Here is an 18,946-nt window from a genome sequence, read left to right as displayed (position 1 = left end):
GTGCTTGTGCGTCTTTACGTAGAGCGCGTGCTCTATCTCCCCCTACCGCAGTGCAAGAACTGCTGCTGCTGTTACCACTGCTGCGTGTGCATGTGCACCTGTGCATAGAGAGGGCCTGCTCTCTCTCTCTCTCTCTCTCTCTCTCTCTCTCTCTCTCTCTCTCTCTCTCTCTCTCTCTCTGTCTCGCTCACTCTCTCTCTACCCGTGTAGGATCTGGCCTGAAACTGCGTTGTGACGTCGCTACCGCTGCATACGGCTACGATGGTGCCCCCCGCGCTGGTCGTCGCCTACCAGGTCGCCTGGTTCATATGCGCAGGTAGGTGCAACATTGCGAGAGTCTCCGCGCGGCTTCAGTGACAGCGATAATAGATTCCTTTTCGTATACCTGTGTCGGTATAGCGGGCTTCATGTAGTAGCGTGCGTGAAGCTCGTGTTCTCATCATCAATCGGTCGCGACAGCAAGGCGCTGCGCTGCGTCGTGAATGGACTTGTAGCGTGCGTTCCTTCACAAAACAAATACTGTAGTGCTCTCTCTGCCTCTCTCTCTCTCTCTCTCTCTCTCTCTCTCTCTCTCTCTCTCTCTCTCTCTCTCTCTCTCTCTCTTTTTCTCTCTCTCTCTCTCTCTCGCTCTCTCTTTCTCTCTCTTCTCTGTCTCGCTCTCGCTCTCCCTCTCTCTGGCTCTCCTCGCTCGCTCTCCTATCTCTCTCTCTCTCTCTCTCTCTTCTCTCTCTCGCTCGCTGCGTTTCTTTTCTCTCTCACCTCTCCTCTCTCTCTCTCTCTCTCATCTCTCTCTCTTCTCTCACTCGTCCCTCTCGGCTAGCTCTCTGTCTCTCTCTCTCCTCCCTGCTCTCTCGCTCGCTCTCTGTCCTCGTCTCTCTCTCTCTCTGTTCGTCTCTCTCGTCTCGTCGTCTCGCATCGACGCTCGGTCTACTCTCTTCCTTTCTCTGTTCTTCTCTCGTCTCTTCGTTCTGCTCTCTCCTCATCTTTCTTCTCTCTCTCATTCTCTCCTCTCTCTCTCTCTTGTCTCTTCTTCTCTCTCTCTCTCTGTCTCTCTCTCTCTCTCTCTTTCATCGCTCTCTCATCTGTCTCTCTCTCTCTCTCTCTCTCTCTCTCTCTCTCTCTCTCTCTCTCTCTCTTCTCTCTCTCTACATCTCTTACTCTCTCTCTTTCTCTCTCTCTCTGTCTCTCTCTCTCTCTCTCTCGCCCAGCTTACCATGACAGTTTTTCCCCTCGTTCCCCTCTCCCTCGTTCTCCCCTCGCTCACGCGGCTCTTTCTCTCAACGTGTTAAATCAGAGACAGTATCTACATGTAGTGCATTTCGAATCCTACTCATACTTATGTCGGTAACAAGTTTAAAATTCAAGCATTATACGTGTAAGTGGGGCTTCATTATTAACAAAGCATGCGACCAAGGACCCTCGTGATATGTAGGTATATAGTAATAAATATATATACTATACTATATAGAGAGATGAGAGAGAGCGAGAGAGAGACGAGAGCTTGGGAGAGGACGAGAGAGAGAGAGATGACGAGAGAGAGAGAGAGAGAGAAGAGAGATGAGAGATGAGAGAGAGAGAATTAGATATCGCGACGATACGATGCGTAGTAAATAGATCATTCGCAGCATGCCTTTGCCAAACACAGTCCGGGGAAGCCAAACCCCGATTTTGGCGGAACCCTGCACTGAGAGTTAAAGTTTTGTCTTTGCTGATTCTTGATAGACTAGTGTGTTGCGCTCTTTACTTTTTAGGTGGATGACACCGTCACCCTTGAGCAATTTTACTGCTATTAAACCCTTCTTGTGTTTGAAGAGCGTCAACTCAAAAATTGCATGCGAAAAATTAAGGGTGGGAAAACAAAAAAGTCTACTAGATCTTGTCGTTTATTTAAGCCTAATGGATCATTGTGACCACTCAAATGTTGGTATTTAGAGCTCCTTTCTAATGATAGTTGAATATAAGCGTCACTAAGGTCAAAAAGTCACCATTTTGACCTTTCTCGAAATCTTGAACATATTGCCTTTTAGCACCCCTAGCCTTGGCAAGAAACAGGCTATAATAGTGCTTTTACCCTAAATTTGTTCAAGGAGATGCCCTGCTATCATTTTAAACCGCCAATTCAAATCATGTTGAATTTTGACAACCTATTACAAAAGAAAGTCAAGTGATGCTGCTAAAATAGCTGTTTTAGTGTCACAAAAGATTGATAAACGCCTTACAGTAATCAGATTTAGTCGATTAGACAACCATTGCTCACACCACATATTACGGGCGCCATGCAGGACAGGGCGCTCAATTTTGGTCTAACAAACTCAATTCTGTCTCACAAAACTCATTTTGTGCACACAACTTCAACTTCTGATCTCACAAAACGTCAATTTTGTGAACACAAAAACTCAATTCCTGCTCAATCCTGTCCCACAAAAACTCAATTCGTCAAGTCCTGTCCCACAAAACTCAATTTTGGTGAACACAAACCTCAAACTTACTGTCAATCCCTGTCCCACAAAACTCAATTTCTAAACACAAACTCAAATCTGTCGAACCGTTCACAAAAACTCGATTTGTTAGCCCAAATATGGCCACACGCATGTAAGAAGAGGCTACCATTGCGTCAGAAAGAAAACAGAATGGCGACCATGACACATTTCTCCCAGGCCCAGTTTCCTGACCAATGGATAGCCCTTCTGGACATGCGTGTGCATATTGGGCAACAAAATTGAGTTTTGTGAAACCGCGTTCGACAGAATGAGTTTTGTGGTACCAAAATTATTTTTAACCGGAATTGACAGAAGTTGAGTTTTGATGTTAGTACAAATTGAGTTTTGTGGTACAGGATTGACAGAATGTAGATTGTGTTCACAAATGAGTTTTGTTGGACAGGAATTGACAGAACGAGTTTTGTGTTCACAAAATTGAGTTTTGTGGGACAAGGATTGACCAGAATTGAGTTTTGTTCTCACAAAAGTCATTTTTGCTCAAGGTTTATAGGTTGACAAAAATGCCTGTCCTGCATGGCGCCCCGTCCAATCTGCAATGGAATCAAGAGGCTTAGTCTCAGATTGTGGCGAATATTTTAGCCAAAACGTACAGGGGTCAAAGGTCATACAAGTGCACGCGTTAACTGTCAGTCAGTTGTTTTGATGAACTGTCGGGCATCATTTTCAAATAAACCAGCCACATAGGTTACTCCATTATTATTTCATGTTTAAAAAAAAATGAATTATCATATCGAATACTGATATTTTCCTAAAACCTAGGCATGCTCTATGTACAAACTGCTGTGGGCACTCGTCTACTATTGTCTCAGGCCCAAAATAAAGATATTGGTTAGGTCCCATTTTTGGTAATAAGTGTTTTCAGTTCCAACTCTAACCAATCAGCCACTCTCTAGAACAATCAAGCATGTAGCAAGCACAAAACTTGTTATCCGCAGAAATGTACGAGCATGTGCACTTGACCTCATGCGACCTGCAAACCACCAGAGAGGAATAAGTGAATATCGTAAATTAACTGGGCAAATTGGCAAAGCTGAGGTCAATGTCCAGAACTCCGTTCATATTTGAAAGAAACAGATGGAGGAATTTGAAACAAAATGGCCAGACGGGTTTTATGGAACCATTCCCAAGAAAGTTTTTACAATGACTGTGAGGAAGCAGGGAGTATCCATTGGGGACAACAAGATTACGGACTTAAATGCCATTTATGCACGGGTTATTGGTCTGTTATCCAGTTCGCGGGATATTGATATCAAGCATGTTCTCTCCCATGAACTTGCACCAGTGCCAACATTGATGTTTACCACTGCATGATGGGATGAGGATTGCCACAAACAAGTCACAGCTAAAGAAGAGTCTCCAAGTAGAAGTATCGAGTAGAAAAACAGGCATGACTGATGTGATGGTGATAGATGGTTCTGCTTTGCTTTGGGTGCTCCACTCGCTCGAGGCTGGTACAGTTGAAGATTATGTTTCAAATGTGAAGGAACGTATTCAAAGACTCTTGAAGGATTATGAGGTGTACCTAGTATTCGACCATTACAGAAATTTTCGCACGAAATCTGTGGCCAGGAGAGGAAGAGAGGCCGGCGCCAGTAGAGTCTTTCATCTTAAGCTTAAGACAACCCTGCCAGCCCAGAAAGTTGGAATGACTGTCACTGAAAACAAGAAACAGATCATCCAGATCATCTATGATGAACTGTCTCAGGACAGCATCTTCCACACAAACAGCACCTGCATACACAAGCTAGTTATCACAGCGGAAAGAAACACTCCACTTGAAATTCAAAATGATGGGATCAGAAGACGTCATGACCTCACAACGACCCATGAGGAAGCGGACAATATTATTGTCCAACAGGTATTGCGGTACAGTAGAGAAGGGAAATCCATTACAGTGATGTCTGATGACACAGATGTGTTTTTCTACTAGTCTACTATTATGATCGAAGTGACCTCAAAGTCCCAGTCATCATGGAATCACCAGTGAAAGGTAGCACGGTGATTGACATTGGTGAGACAGCAAAAAAAACACCAGATGATCGCTTAAAATCTCCTTCAAGCTCACGCTCTTTCAGGTTGCGACACGGTTGCCACATACTTCGGAATTGGTAAAGAAACTGTAATCAGAGTCCTTAGGGCTGGCCACACCTTGTCTGCAGTTGGTGACGTAACTGCTGAACTTGCTGATGTTTACAACCAAGCCACAACATTCGTATCAGCTTGCTATGGCAAGAAAAATGCTGTGGACATGTCACAGGTTCGCATTCAGCTTTGGGCTGCTAAAAATGGCAAGGGCGTCACTTCGTCTTCCAAACTATGTTCACTGCCACCTACGACTGAAGCATTCTTAAAGAATGCAAAACGTGCACACTACCAAGCCATTCTTTGGCGATCATTTTAGGAAAACAATCCCCCTCTGTTGGACCCAGAGGAATTTGGATGGATGAGGGAAAAGGACACAAAGACACTCACACATGTCACGCTTCCAGAAAATGCCTTTTGTGCCCCAGAATATATCCTTCGCTTGATGAAATGTGGTTGTTCTGGTGATCGTCTATGCTCAAGAAAGTGTTCATGCAAAGATGTTGTTCACTTACCATGCACAATGTTTTGTGCTTGCTACAGCATTGATTGTTCTAGAAAGGGCTGATGGTTAGAGTTGGAACTGAAACACTTCTTACCAAAAATGGGACTACCATATTCTTTATTTCGCCTGAGACAATAGTAGACGAGTGCCAACATTTGACATAGAGCATGCCTAGTTTATAAAAATATCAAGTATTAATGAGAATTCATTTTTTTTTTAAACGAAATATAATGGAGCTACCTATGGGCTGGTTATTTAAAATGATGCCAGTCAGTTCATCGAAACAACTGACTGCAGTTAACTGTGTACTTGTATGACCTTTGACCCTGTAAGTTTGGCAAAATATGTCAAAATCTAGGACTAAGCCTCTTGACTTTCCCCATTGCAATATGTGGTGGAGCAATGGTTGCTCTAGATCGACAGATCTGATTACTGTAAGCGTTATCAACTTTTGGGTAATAAAAACAGCTATTTTAGCACATCACTTGTCTTTCTTTTGTAATAGGTTGGTCAAAATTCAACATCTTTGATTGGCGGTTTAAAATGATAGCAGGGCATCTCCTTGAACAAATTTAGGGGTAAAAAGCACTATTATAGCCTGTTCTTGGCCAAGGCAGGGGTGCTAAAAGCAATATTTAAGATTTCGAGGAAGGTCAAACATTTGTGACATTTTGACCTTAAGTGACCTTATTATTCACCTATCATTAGAGAGAGCTCTTAAATACCAACATGTTGAGTGATCACATGATCCATTAGCTTTAAAAACAACAGATCTAGTAGAATTTTTGTTTTCCCCACTCTTAATTTTTCGCCAATTTTTGAGTTGACGCTCTCAACACAAAAGGGTTAATATAGAAAATTGCTCAAGGGTGACGGGTAGTCATTCACCTAGAAAGTGAAGACCAACACCTAGTCTACAAGAATCAGCAAAGAAAAAAACTTTAACTCTCAGTGCAGGGTATGACTCCATCGCTCCCGGACTCAGCGGCAGCATCTACATCTATAGTGAATGTAAATTCTCTCTCACATCTGTGGAACAAGCATTCAGTTCTTCAGGACTTCAGTAGTTCTAGTGTGTGCGGCTAAATCCTCTAGCTAGTCTCGGTATTACGCGCTGCCCTTTCGCCCTGTAGAATATAGATCGTCGCATGCCTTCACAAAACACACATTCTGGGTCATTGCGGATCGGCTATGCGCTTCCACGCGTTCCCACCAAATTCTGTACCCATTATGAAGATAATATGGCGGAATTCATTGATCTGTATGGTGAGGCACGTTTGGAGCGATGACAAAACGCAGTGCCAAGAATGGGAATTGGGTGAGTGAGGCACACGCAAATTTCTGCACGCGCGTGTCGCATTGGCAGCCCCGTAATGGGGAATACAACGCAGAAGCTCGCGCGCGTATATGCATGCATACACACGACACACGCACGCAAACGCAATACGTGCGCGCCGATGGACGTACCCACACACTCACACGCACACACGCAAACACATGCGCACGCACACACAGAGAAACGCGCTCGCACACACGCCTGCACACGCAAACACTTGCACTCACACGCACACACGCGCACAAGCGTATATACATACCCCGACACACGCACACCCACCAAGCACACATACAGAAATCCACACAGAAACACGCGCGCGCGCACGCACAGGGAGAGGGGACGAGCAGAGTATAAGTGAGAGTGAAAACGAAACAAAAAAAGCGAGCAAGAGAGTATAATTTCTGTGACGAAGTCAGCGCAGTGTAAACCCGTAACGACAAGTTTGCCCACTCACAGCCGCGGCGTTTCAATTCCACACACGTTTCGCATCGCAGTTCCTATACAGGATCACGAACTAGCCCAACTCTCAGCCCGTAAATGTTTAACGCAACACACAGACGGTTTGTTTTAATGTCAGTGTCGGATGTATCACATGCATCGTAAACGTGAACTAACGAGCGCGCGCGCGGAAACCCCTCCTCCTACATAGCTTACATATCCTACACGCGCGATGCGAGCTTTCTGACGAAGCCGCGTCAAAGCGTGTATGTTGGCCGATTCTGTTCGGCGCACGAAGGACACGAAGGGACTCGATAATGCTAGAATGCCGACCGTCGGCCTTCGGCAGATTTGTGGTGGGTAATTAGCTTGTCGGATCCTGCCGGTGTGTCATGCGGTCGTAAAATAAGCTCACGGTTGTACCGATGCCTCTCGGATCGATCAAACGCGTACACACGGGGCCATTCGAAACGTTGTTCAGCCGTTGTTGACAGGGAAATACAGCTGGCTTCCCTAAACCTCACCGGCGAGCCTGGGTAGCATGGCAGACATTATTCCCCCTGTGGTAGTTGCCCCCCCCCCATACATCGCGCGAGGGCAATAAAATCGAATCCTCATAACCATGCGCAATGTATTTGGGGACGTTTGCCATGAGGGGAATGTCTATCATGCTTCAACGGAAAGCGAGTAGTTGCGAGTGTGTGAGTCACCGCTCATTGTCGCAAATGCACGCCGCTGGCTTCGCCGACGCGTTTTCCTATCAATTTATCGTTCGCCACTCGGCCGTTGTTTTCGTAATCGTGCCCCAGCGGATAACGTTATGATGAATTGAACATTTGAACCGCACGTCAACATGCGTGCTAGCTTTACATCCGCATTATCCCTCTCACACTTGTATTCTTGCAGTGAGGGTCTGCGTGTATGAATGCAAGAATGGGCGTGTGTGTGTGTTTGTGTTTGTGTGTGCGTGTTTGCGTGCGTGCATGCGCGTGTGTTCGTGGGCGCGTGCGTGCGTACGTGTGTGCGTGTGTACGTTCGTGTGTGCGTGTGTACGTACGTGTGTGCGTGTGTATGCGCGTGTGTATGCGCGTGTGTGCGTGTGTACGTGCGTGCGTGCATGCGTGCGTATGCACGTGTGTGCGTGTGCGTGTGTACGTGCGTATGTGCGTGTGTACGTACACGTGCGTGTGTTAGTGATGATGGCTAAGGGCCCGTTATTACTAAACGCAAATTTACACTATTATTTTCCTAAAATATTTTCATATTGTTTTGTTTTCTATATTTTTCATTTCTCCATCTTGTGGTGCGGGTGAATCCCCGCGTAGATAAATTCGTGGAGTAATGCCTGTTATAGCACGAACATTCATGTACTATGCAATTGGCAACATATAGGCATCGTAAGCTGTCGCTGTGTTTGCCTTCAACAAACATACGGTTATGTACGATCGCGCGTGCGTGCGTAAGAAGGTGAATGAGAATAAAGGGATCGTAATCGGAATACAGAAAGAAAGGCATGACGGATGGATGAGCGGACGGACGGACGGACGGACGGACGGACGGATGAATGGATGGATGGATGAATGGATGGATGGATGAGTAAATTGATAGAAGGGATCGGAATTGAAAGGTCGGGGGTAGGAAGAAAGGAAGGAAGAGAGAAAGCAAGAATATATATAGAGGAATGGAAATGAGAGCTGGAAGAAGAGAGAGTTAAGTAGATGGAATGAGAGAGAGAGAGAGGGGGGAGAAAAGGAAACAAGGAAGGCGAGGAAGGGACGATAGAGGGAGAGCGTCAGTAAAAAAGAAAGGAAGGACGGAAGGAATGAAGAAGGAGTGTAGAGACGACAAAGGGAGAGCGGGAAAAAGAAAGGGAGAAAGCGTACGAGTGATTGAGAGACTGGGAAGGAACGCGTTAATGTCGGTGAGATGGGTCTACAGCCTCGTTTCACAAGCAGAATGTTTGTAGTCTATCCACGCACTGAAACCCTGCTTATACTGTCAGCTAGCATCGTTCCCCGGAGTACATGACTAGCAACGTGCAGCATAGAGCAATACGTGCGTTACCAGGGTACGTATAGCACACATGCATGGTATCACAATCGGCTCTATTATTCATATCCTGCTATCAAGAGTAGATAATATAACTACTCTTTTATTATCTACTCTTGCTGCTATACGTACGTCGCTATCGTATATGATTGGCAAGCATGAGTATACGTCTTCCTACAGAAAATGTAGCTTGTAGCTCACCTGCACCTGTGCATCTAGCATTCTAAAGAAATATATTCTTTCCGTTTTTATCGCGATGAGCTCAAAATACGCTGAACGATATTTTCCGCGCGTCGTGATACATTAGACCTACTAACATTAGATACTACGATAAAACAACGTTTTTACTGTAGCCTATTATAAATTCCTTGTAATGCTGTAGGTGATTACAGAAATACTTGTTATGCGGCTAACGAAATTAACTGCTAAATAATAATCATTAGATGCCGGACGAGTTTGTATTTCTCAAGGATTTCAATCCACGAAATCTCTAGCACGTGTTCGCAATAAAATCTGCCACCGAAAATCTACCAAATACCATTAACAGCACGTTTGCTAAACATTAGCTGTAAAGGCAAAACTGCAAACATGTCAACCGAGTCGGTAATTGCTCGAGGAAATGCAACTCGAAAACCATGCACTCGGTATTTGGAAATAGCGCTAACAGTATTAACAGTACGTGAGAGTTTTCGAAGCACCCTGTGGCAGCAACGCTAAGTCCATCGCAGCACAGTGAAATATTGTCCAAAATATCCGTTCAGCTCGAGTTATTCTTGAGCAAAATAACGCATAGCTCCGAATAGCTCTGTTGTTTGTCTTTGGTTTTCGGTTTCGTCTATGCCCCTAATAGTGAAGGTCTATCTACGCCCTGGCTCTGCCCGTATAGCCCGTCGCTCCCGCTACAGTGAACACGGGTAGAGCTATCTATGCTCATGCTCGTACATAAATTCTTGAATTAATTTATTTATAGCCGGATTCTGTTTTTCACTACAAATTTCATGGAAAGGTATCTGAAATGAATGTCTAATTTCGACGAAACCATTTTGTGAAAGTTACTGGTCATGCGCGAAGGGAGGCTACAGTCAGTAGGCCTAATACAATAAACTGAAACCACGCCCGCATTGCGCTCTAGCATTGCAACAGCTTTGGTCTCGATAGTACATCAAACTGACTCCAGTTTGGCGATGACGAGGGGCGTGAATCGAGCTGTTGTTGCGTTACAGGCGCTAGGGGGATGGGGGGGGAGGCGGGTCAATCAATGCTTGCCTGCACAGTGTAGCGTCGGTGCATGCGATCGAAGCGCTCCGGTCGCCAACGGCTAATTTTCAATCGGATGTAAATTATGTTATGATAAGACCTTCGTTATGTTGTCTACGCTAGCGGAATGTTTATTCCTTAATGTAATATCTTTTAACTTACCCACACCTTGTATTATCATTTGCCAACTAAATCCAAATGCGGTTGTCTATTTCCAGACTGTTTACTAATTTAGTTCTGCCATTATCCGCCCACATCGTGATTATGCTAATGCGTGCGCAGTTAATGCGACAACAGCCAACCCACTTCCGAAAATATTCACTAATCCTGCATGTTATACAACGTGCTGTATCATCACATTGAACAAAATCTTCGATCGTGCATTTCTATTATATATTCTGATAGAAACCCAAGTAAGTGTCCCCCAGCAAACACGGAACATTCTCGTAACATTCGCTGGAGGTTCTAGTTTGGTTACATTAGCCAAAAATATTCTAAGAACATTCCCATATCGTTATGCATTCATTGGTTTTACTTGGTGAGAGAGTTATGTTTTTGGAATATTCGGAAAACGTTAACCGTCCTCGGATGGGTTTGAAACTCCTAATTGCCGTTTTTGTGATGTTGCAAACTATAGCACAGGTATCAAATGTAGTTTTGTTCGCAGTTGCTACGGGGACGGTAGCCGTATCCTAATGTCTCGAGGCTACGGGTACGGTAGTCCATTTGCGCATGCGTCACTTATCCACAAAATAATGCCGTTTACTAGCTATTAATTAATCTCCAGCCTAATAATTAATTAATTAATTATTAATTAATTAATTAATTAATTAGCTAGCCTACACTAGTTGCTTGGGATTGATTGCAGTTCAGAAACAGTTCAGTTCAGTTTTTTATTGAAAGCAAAAGGTTATACACCGGTATACCAAAAGGTTATACTGTTTTTACACGCTATATATATACGACGCGAGTCGCTTTATAGTATAGTGTTAGGGTTGGGGTTGGAGTTGGTGTTATGGTTAGGGATAGGTATAGGGTGACTGTTTGTACTTGTGTGTGGGACTGCCGTCTACGATGTGGCTGCCGTTAATATGTCATTTTCGGAGGTTGATCAATGCTATCTGAAAGTAGTGTGAATAACATGTGCCTAACATTTGATAAAAACGTTCTCAGAATGTCAGGAAAACTTTCCTAAAAAACGTTATTAGAATGTTACTGAATAATGTTCTGCTAATCTAAAAGAAACATTCCCATATAACATTCAAGGAACATAACTTTGTTAGCTGCGGTCCCTGACAATGGAAAACGCAAAATAGGAAGGCGTCTATGGGTAGTCTATATGTTGTGATATTGAGGCAATGTGCGCGACTTCAGTGTCACGTGCGTAATGGTACTCTCTATGATATTATCAGGAGTAGATAATAGAAGATTCTTCTATTATCTACTCCTGATATTATGTAATAATCTCACAACTAACGTATATATGTACCCCACGTGGGAAATTAAATTCGACTCCATAAGTACTACGCCAATCATCGCTCGCAAGCAAGAAGGCGCGGGATTCAGTGTAAGAAGTAGAGAGTATATATTGATTTTAAAATTAGTGTAGACCGAAAGATATAAAACGCACAGTTTCTTTGGGAGTTAGACCTCTCAGAAGGCGATCACAAAGTTATGCCCACCAAACTACATGTAAAAGATCGTGTAGAATTCATTCTCGGGGGGAACACTTTAAGGGAAAACGGGTACTTCGCATTCCTTTTGATGACACCCTCTAGTTCGTTGGAGGGCCGTAACTAGCGGCAGGGGGTGGGTAAGGAGAGCATCTGCCTGCAAGACTACTTTAGATACTATTACATGCTCAATAATGTACTGTCAACGGTCAACTTCCAAGAACATAAACCCCATGTGGTTTTGCCCCCAGGCAAATTGGGTTAGCTACGCTTCTGTACGGACGTTTGTGAACGGGGTTCCTACCCTCTACCCAAGAAATTAAAGCGATTTACACTCAACACATCTTTTTTTTAAAGGGACTACGTCACGAATTTTCCAATGGTAAAATTTGTAAAAAAAAATTGCTATTTTTTTACATTAAAAGTAAGAACTAACGTTTACTAAATATATCCTCAAACTCTCACCTGATAAAAATGTTTTTACGTTGGTTAAATTGCAAAATCTAGACAGTCTGCAGCCGTATATACGCGCGAAGCAGCCGAACAGCGCGCACCTGTGGCGCCATTTGAGATAACTCGCTGTCTATATTTAGAACCATTTCACCGTTATACAAATGCTGCCTGTAATCGGTCAATTGAGCAGTTGTGGCGCTGCCACAAACTTTCGATGTGCACGTGTAGGCGAGAATGAGAATAAATGCGAATGGTCGTAATTGGAACTTGTTTGGTTGTCTGCGCGTTAGCTTTTTTTCTAGAAAAGCGATTTCTAATTTATTTAATTACATGCCGTGAACTTATTCTCGTATATCGCTACCCATAGATGGGGCGACGAGTCTCTCTTCGCAGGCATGTTCGACGCAGAATTTCCCACAGAAAGAACGGCAAATAGGCTTAGACTGCCCCGCGGTGGAGAGTTTAGCGTAGCGAGCGTAACTTTAGTGTAGCGAGAGATACTTGGCCTAATTAACGACCGTACCAGTCTTTGGACACGGCAGGCTGACTGATTTATGGTCGATGGCGTTTTTCTTGGCAAATAGGCTTAGACTGCCCCGCGGTCGCTGGAGTTACTATAACTTTAGTGTAGCGAGAGATACTTGGCCTAATTAACGACCGTACCAGTCTTTGGACACGGCAGGCTGACTGATTTATGGTTGTTTACACTGGACGTTATGTGGAAATGCACCAGCCGTATGTCTGTTATATGGTTATAACCCCACATGGTGTGATGTTTCGGATCATGACGTCATACTACAACCATGTATATATAGCAGAGCAGAGTCCATAATCATATCATCGCCCTCTGATAGACCGTAGAGCCATACAGGCGTAGAGCACATGCTTCTTCCAATTCATACATACCCATGGATGTTTCATCCATCCATATATGATGGCAGGCCGTTGTACTGCGTGCAAGTGAAGAGTGTGAGTGTTGAGTGCGGGTAAGTTTGGTTGTAATATTTAACACATATTTCCCGCAATTCGGTACGTTTGTAATGCCGGTTGTTTACCCGACCGTCGTGCGCGCACTGAACAAATTAAGTCTTCTTTACCCGACCGTCGTGCGCGCAGTGAAGAAATTAAGTTGTGTTTACCCGACCGTGTGCGCGCAAGTGAAGAAATGAAGTCTTCTTTACCCGACCGTCGTGCGCGCACTGAACAAATTAAGTCTTGTGCCACCCGACCAGTCGTCCAATATTAATTGATGCGTGGGAATTGAACTGAACGAAACGTGTATTGTAATAGGATAAAAGACCTACAAAAACATTGTTTAAGGTTACATCCTTGAACAAAATAGGGTAGGTAGGTAGGGAGATAATGTATTTGTCGCCAGAATATGTTATTTGCTCTTCTTCATTGAATTTAAGTCTTAATTTTAAGTCTTGATTCCATCTCAGGCAGCATCTGTCGTAGCCTGGCACTAATTGACCAACCTGTGTCGATAGTTATATTTAACTATTAATTCGCCTCCCTTTTCTTCCCAGTACAACAATGCAAATTATCTTCATAGTCTTGGGCGTCTTGCCTAAAAAGTCTGTTTTACATTATTTATATATTTAATATATATATATTTATTATAATTCATCTCATCTCATCCTCATGCTTCTCATTGTTGCCCCTATACTCGTCCAACAAAGTTTGTTTTACGATGTATTCTTGTTGCTTCAATCCTTTCTGATATAACAATAACCCTTTCAACCTCCTTAATGTCATTGTCAGTGTTGCTGGCTAAAGTACGTTGAAAATTCCGTAAAGGTACTGAATTGTCATAGTATTAATTCCTGTGCCTTTCCCTAATAATTTCTTTATCTGCAAGTTCAAGCATGTCTCTGATGTGTGTTTTATTGTGACCGCTGTATGCTTGACTACAGGTTCGATGGCGCGTTTCTTGTTTGGCGCGCAGCGCCGCGCGGCGAATGTTTTTGGCGTGGCGGTGCCCGCGGCGTGATTAACTTACAGCATGTTGTACATACACGCTCCGGGAATACGTGGATGTGTGTCCGCGGTTTAATCATTGCGCGCACCCACCGCCACTTGGGCGCCGAGGGAGAACGTTAACTACAATAAGAATGCCATAAAAGTAAACCGTCCGGCCGCGTTCGCTTTTCTAGCAGTCGCCGATTGTCTAACACACTGAAGAAACTACATCATGAAACCATTCAGGAATTACACAAGAATGCTACATTCATCATTGCCCATCCCAGATATGAAACTGAGAAGAGACACGCGAGACAAAAACGAGACATGCGAGAGGAGATCCACACAGGGGGGTGGGGCGTCGCTCCACTACAACACAAAACACGACAGCGGGTGCGGGAGAGAGAGAGAGCGCCGAGGAGGACTAACACACAGAGATAGAGACGGGACGACACACATATGGACAAAGCCAGAGAAAGACGGACAGAGAGACAAAGTGACTACGCAGAGCAGCCGACAGCAGGCCAGAGAGAGCGTGGGCGCCGGCAGGAGAACAGACGCGACAGAGGACGATAGCCAGCAGAGCACGAGAGAGATACACTCCTACAGCGCAAACAGATTATACTCCAAGAGATACAGGAGAGCTATGAGGATAAAATTTTGGTGATGGGGGACAGAGAGAGAGGGCAAGCGACAGCGACAGGAGAGAGAAAAGCGAACAGACGGCGACAAAGCGAGAAGGGCGAGAAAGAGACAGAGGAAATGAAGGACCAAAACAGAGACGAGAAGACAGACGAGAGAGAGAGCATAGGAGAGAGAGGCCGGATGCGAGCGGCCGAGGAGAGCAACAAAATTCCGACAGGAGAGAGAGAGAGACCGAGCGAGCGTGCGTTGGAGCGAGGGTCGCAGGCGTAGCAGTATCATAGACTCAGCTTACGTCTGCCGACCCAATTCAGAAGAGAATCAAACAGGTTGTTTCGAGACAGGCATCTACTCAGCAGGTGCTAATAAATCCCGCAGTACGATCTGACACAAGACAGCAGGCAAGGAGATGAGAGGCCCGACCATAGCAGAGCGACACCAACAAGATAGAGACGAGAAGAGACACGAGAGACGACGAGAGGAGAGGAGAGCACGAAGCAGAAGAGAGAGAGAGCATGCGAGAGAGAGACACACAGGGAGACACCCAGAAAGACAGAGAGAACGGCGTCGGCTTATGACCGGCGAGCAACAGTTGCAAACACTGTTGCCCTTTTTCATGACTTCGCTACAATATAACATTCCATGACAGTAAACATTCGGCGCCGTTTGCTTACATATTGTATACGACAGTTGTCGGAATATTTGCAATGAACTTACAATTCTAATTAGCTACCAACAACACCTCAATGGACCTGAGCCCTTTCATTCTATTGCCCCTAAAATCGTCGACTCTTCGCTGGCAGCTATGGATCCGTGCGCCGGCTATGCATTCGGCGCACGGATCCATAGCTGCCAGCACTGCGTAGTCGCGCACGACGTTCCCGCGGTCGCGTGCGCCTTGCCGCGGAACTGCGCGCACGATCTGCGCTTCTAGCGCTTGGGATTAACACCTCCTTTCGGCAACGCTTCTCTAGTATCCCGTCTCATCTGGACGATTTGGTAATTTCTGTTGTCTAACACTATTCCCCCAGTACTGTTCAGATACTGGCGTCTCTCTGTTTTTCACCGGCAAATTAGGGCATGTAAAGAAGGTATATAAGCATGAAAAGTAAACAGAAACACTAATTGTATTTTCATACATTTTATTTTGTACAAATAACACACAAATATACTTCTTGATGGTGCTAGAAATTCGTGACGTAATCACTTTAAAGATTATATTTTGTTCGTATATTGTAATGTAATTTGTATTCTGTGACAATCGTTTGCGTTTACTGTTGGTGTCTAGAGTAAAGGCATTACAATGAATATTAATAATTGTGTTGAGTGATATTATACGTTTTGTAAAAAGTTGTATTGAATTTATTTTTTTCATTTTTACCACGTTATATATTTACCACGGATATATTTAGTAACGGTATATATTTTTACCACGGATATATTTAGTAACGTTAGTTCTTACTTTTAATGTAAAAAAATAGCAATTTTTTTTTTACAAATTTTACCATGGAAAATTCGTGACGTATATAGTCCCTTTAACGTTTAGAATTACTGCTAGTACAAGAACGGTAGGTGTCAGCACTATCTAATAGTTATGACACCTAACCAGTGTATGATTGGGTTAAGTATAAATACCAATTCGTGGACCGCATATTCTTTGAAGAAATGAATGTTTATACATTTTCTTTGTTTTTAATTTTTTAATGATATGTTTTCGAATACAAGAACACGCATGCGTACCAGTTTTTCCTGGGAATGCCCTCCCTGTGTAGTCAGTTGATCTATATAAGCTGTACTGTCACGATGTGCACGAGAAAGTAAATCGATCACAAAAGATTTAATTATGTTAATCAATCACGAGACTCAAACTGAGCAATACGCCGTGGCCATGCAGTTAGTCCTGCCATCTCCAAGCAAGGATAAATGATGAAAGAATGGTCCCAATAACAAACCTCGTGGCAGTTGCCAGATACGATGGAATGCATTAACCAGGTTAAAATGCATTGTCACAATTACACACAATTTTGTAGTAGATGGGTTCGTGATGTTGTGTAAGTAACGACCATATAATATAGTTGATACAATTAAGTGGTTCTGAAGATGCAAAGTCTCAAAACAATGCCACTAGTAGCATGGATTATATGGTGAAATATGTACGTTATATAAAGTTACAGATGGCATTAAATTTGTCATTTTGCGTAATTTTGCTTCGGTAATTGGATCCTGAATAATGTGCTTTATTAAAGCTGTTTACTTTGTACACAGTACAATTGTGTGCTTTAATATAGGCGGCACATGCAACTGAGAGATATCCATGGTCTATTGGCTATTTATTTGATGACGGGGGTAGGGACCGGGTCCATTCCAGTGTCCCGGTTAAGGTATATGTCATTTCCTATTTCCCAGTTATATAAAATCGCAGTCCTTTTAAATCTAAAAAATCTTACTTTTAGAAGTTTATCTGCCATTTTGCTGTTTCTGTTTAAAATAGCCCAATCCCGCGTCTCGAAAATAACCGTTTTCCCTCGTTAATGCTACACTTGTAATTGGTTCTTCATTATTCCCCCGTACAATTTATTTCTGTGTGGTTATAACTATAATTACATCGCTCGCTAAATGAAATCATTAAATTGTAACCATGTCTCCTAAATGAGAAGCAAGTTGTTCGATCCCAGTTGCTCGGTTCCACATTCGCAAAACCCTCTACTCCTTCCCCTTAATAGTTCCTAGCTCCACCCCTGCAGAAATACAGTACTGGTTGCTTATTAACTAGTACAGTCACATTGATCACCATTTGTCGGGCACTGGCTCATCTAATAAGTGTTGACATCGCGAGTGTGTGTACCCGCGCTTGCGCGAGAGAGAGGCACTGCACGAAATTCTCCGAATTCTCATTTCCTTCTCTGCAGAGGGCGCTGCTGTGAACCGGACGTGCCAGCCAGGAGAACTGCTGTGTCGCGACGGAAGCTGTGCGAGAGTGTGCGACTCGGTGACGGACTGCCCCGATGCGAGCGACGAGGCGCGATGTGGTGCGTGCGAACGTTGATTGCCGGCGAAACAACCCTAAATTGATCTCATTCTCGCAATTAACCTCGGCTGGAATTATAGTTGATGGGGTTGGTAGGTGGGCAACGTATCTCCTGCGTTATACGCTGCCCACGCTATAGGGTTGCACGCGTGTGGGCAACAAGTAAATACATCGTAACTTGTTATACAAACGGTCTCTCCCGTCGAGAATGAATCTGTCGGTCTGTTTGCTTAGTAAACTGTAAATATGTGTTTATTTAAGCGTGGCCTTACACTGATAAAATCAGCCGAACGACGTCACTGCGGCTCCTATTTCCATTTTCACTTGTTTATTGAATGTTTAAAGCCGCGTAATGCGCAGAACACATACTTAAAATCAATCTAACTGAAGAATTGTTATCGTAACGATTTTTTGTGTATCAGCATTAAAAAATCGTTACAACGCACTGCTCTATTTCCGAAAAAAAGTGTTAACGTGTTTTAGCGTAACTATCAGCGGTTTTGGTAAACTGAGGAGAGTGTTTTTGTGGATCATGAGTTGGTTAGTTAACGGTGGTTTAATGGTACTGACGCTGAGAGGGTCTATGTCCCCCAGGGTACTGCCGGAATGTACCCTGGGTACGGTCCGGTATACCGTAACGTACCCTGGTACCATGCAGAGCATATAAATCAACGTGATTTATATGCTCTGCTGGTACTATCTAATATGCCGGACCGTACCTCGCCTACTCCACTAATAAAACGAGTAAAACATATAACGAGTAAAACATATAACGAGTCTAGGGAGTCGCCTACGCCTACTCCCTAACCCTAACCCTAACCCTAATCCTAACCCTAACCCTAAACCTAACCCTAACCCTAACCCTAACCATATCAGATAGTTACTAGGGTACGTTCCGGCAGAGACCCTATGAGCGGTACGGACAGTGAAATTTTTTTATGAATTAAATGTCTTCATAGTGGTTGGACGCGCACACACGCACGCACACACACACTCACACGCACACACACACACACACAC

At 44.0% G+C, this 18,946-nt stretch overlaps 1 protein-coding gene across 1 annotated transcript in view; it reads left to right on the top strand.

Moving 5' to 3' along the window:
• Nucleotides 1–236: 236 nt before the first annotated feature.
• Nucleotides 237–18,946, top strand: part of LOC106805146 — a 37,055-nt gene continuing 18,345 nt past the window's right edge. The window contains exons 1-2 of the mRNA XM_014806639.1: nt 237–316; nt 17,808–17,927. Of these exons, the coding sequence (XP_014662125.1) occupies nt 262–316; nt 17,808–17,927 (175 nt within the window). The 5' untranslated portion in view covers nt 237–261. The remainder of the gene's footprint in view (nt 317–17,807; nt 17,928–18,946) is intronic.

Source organism: Priapulus caudatus, unplaced genomic scaffold (assembly GCF_000485595.1).
Source record: "Priapulus caudatus unplaced genomic scaffold, Priapulus_caudatus-5.0.1 Scaffold6, whole genome shotgun sequence".
NCBI classification, from domain to species: domain Eukaryota; kingdom Metazoa; phylum Priapulida; class Priapulimorpha; order Priapulimorphida; family Priapulidae; genus Priapulus; species Priapulus caudatus.
The sequence above is the reverse complement of the archived record's forward strand: the minus strand, read 5'-3'. Positions and strand labels throughout refer to the sequence as shown.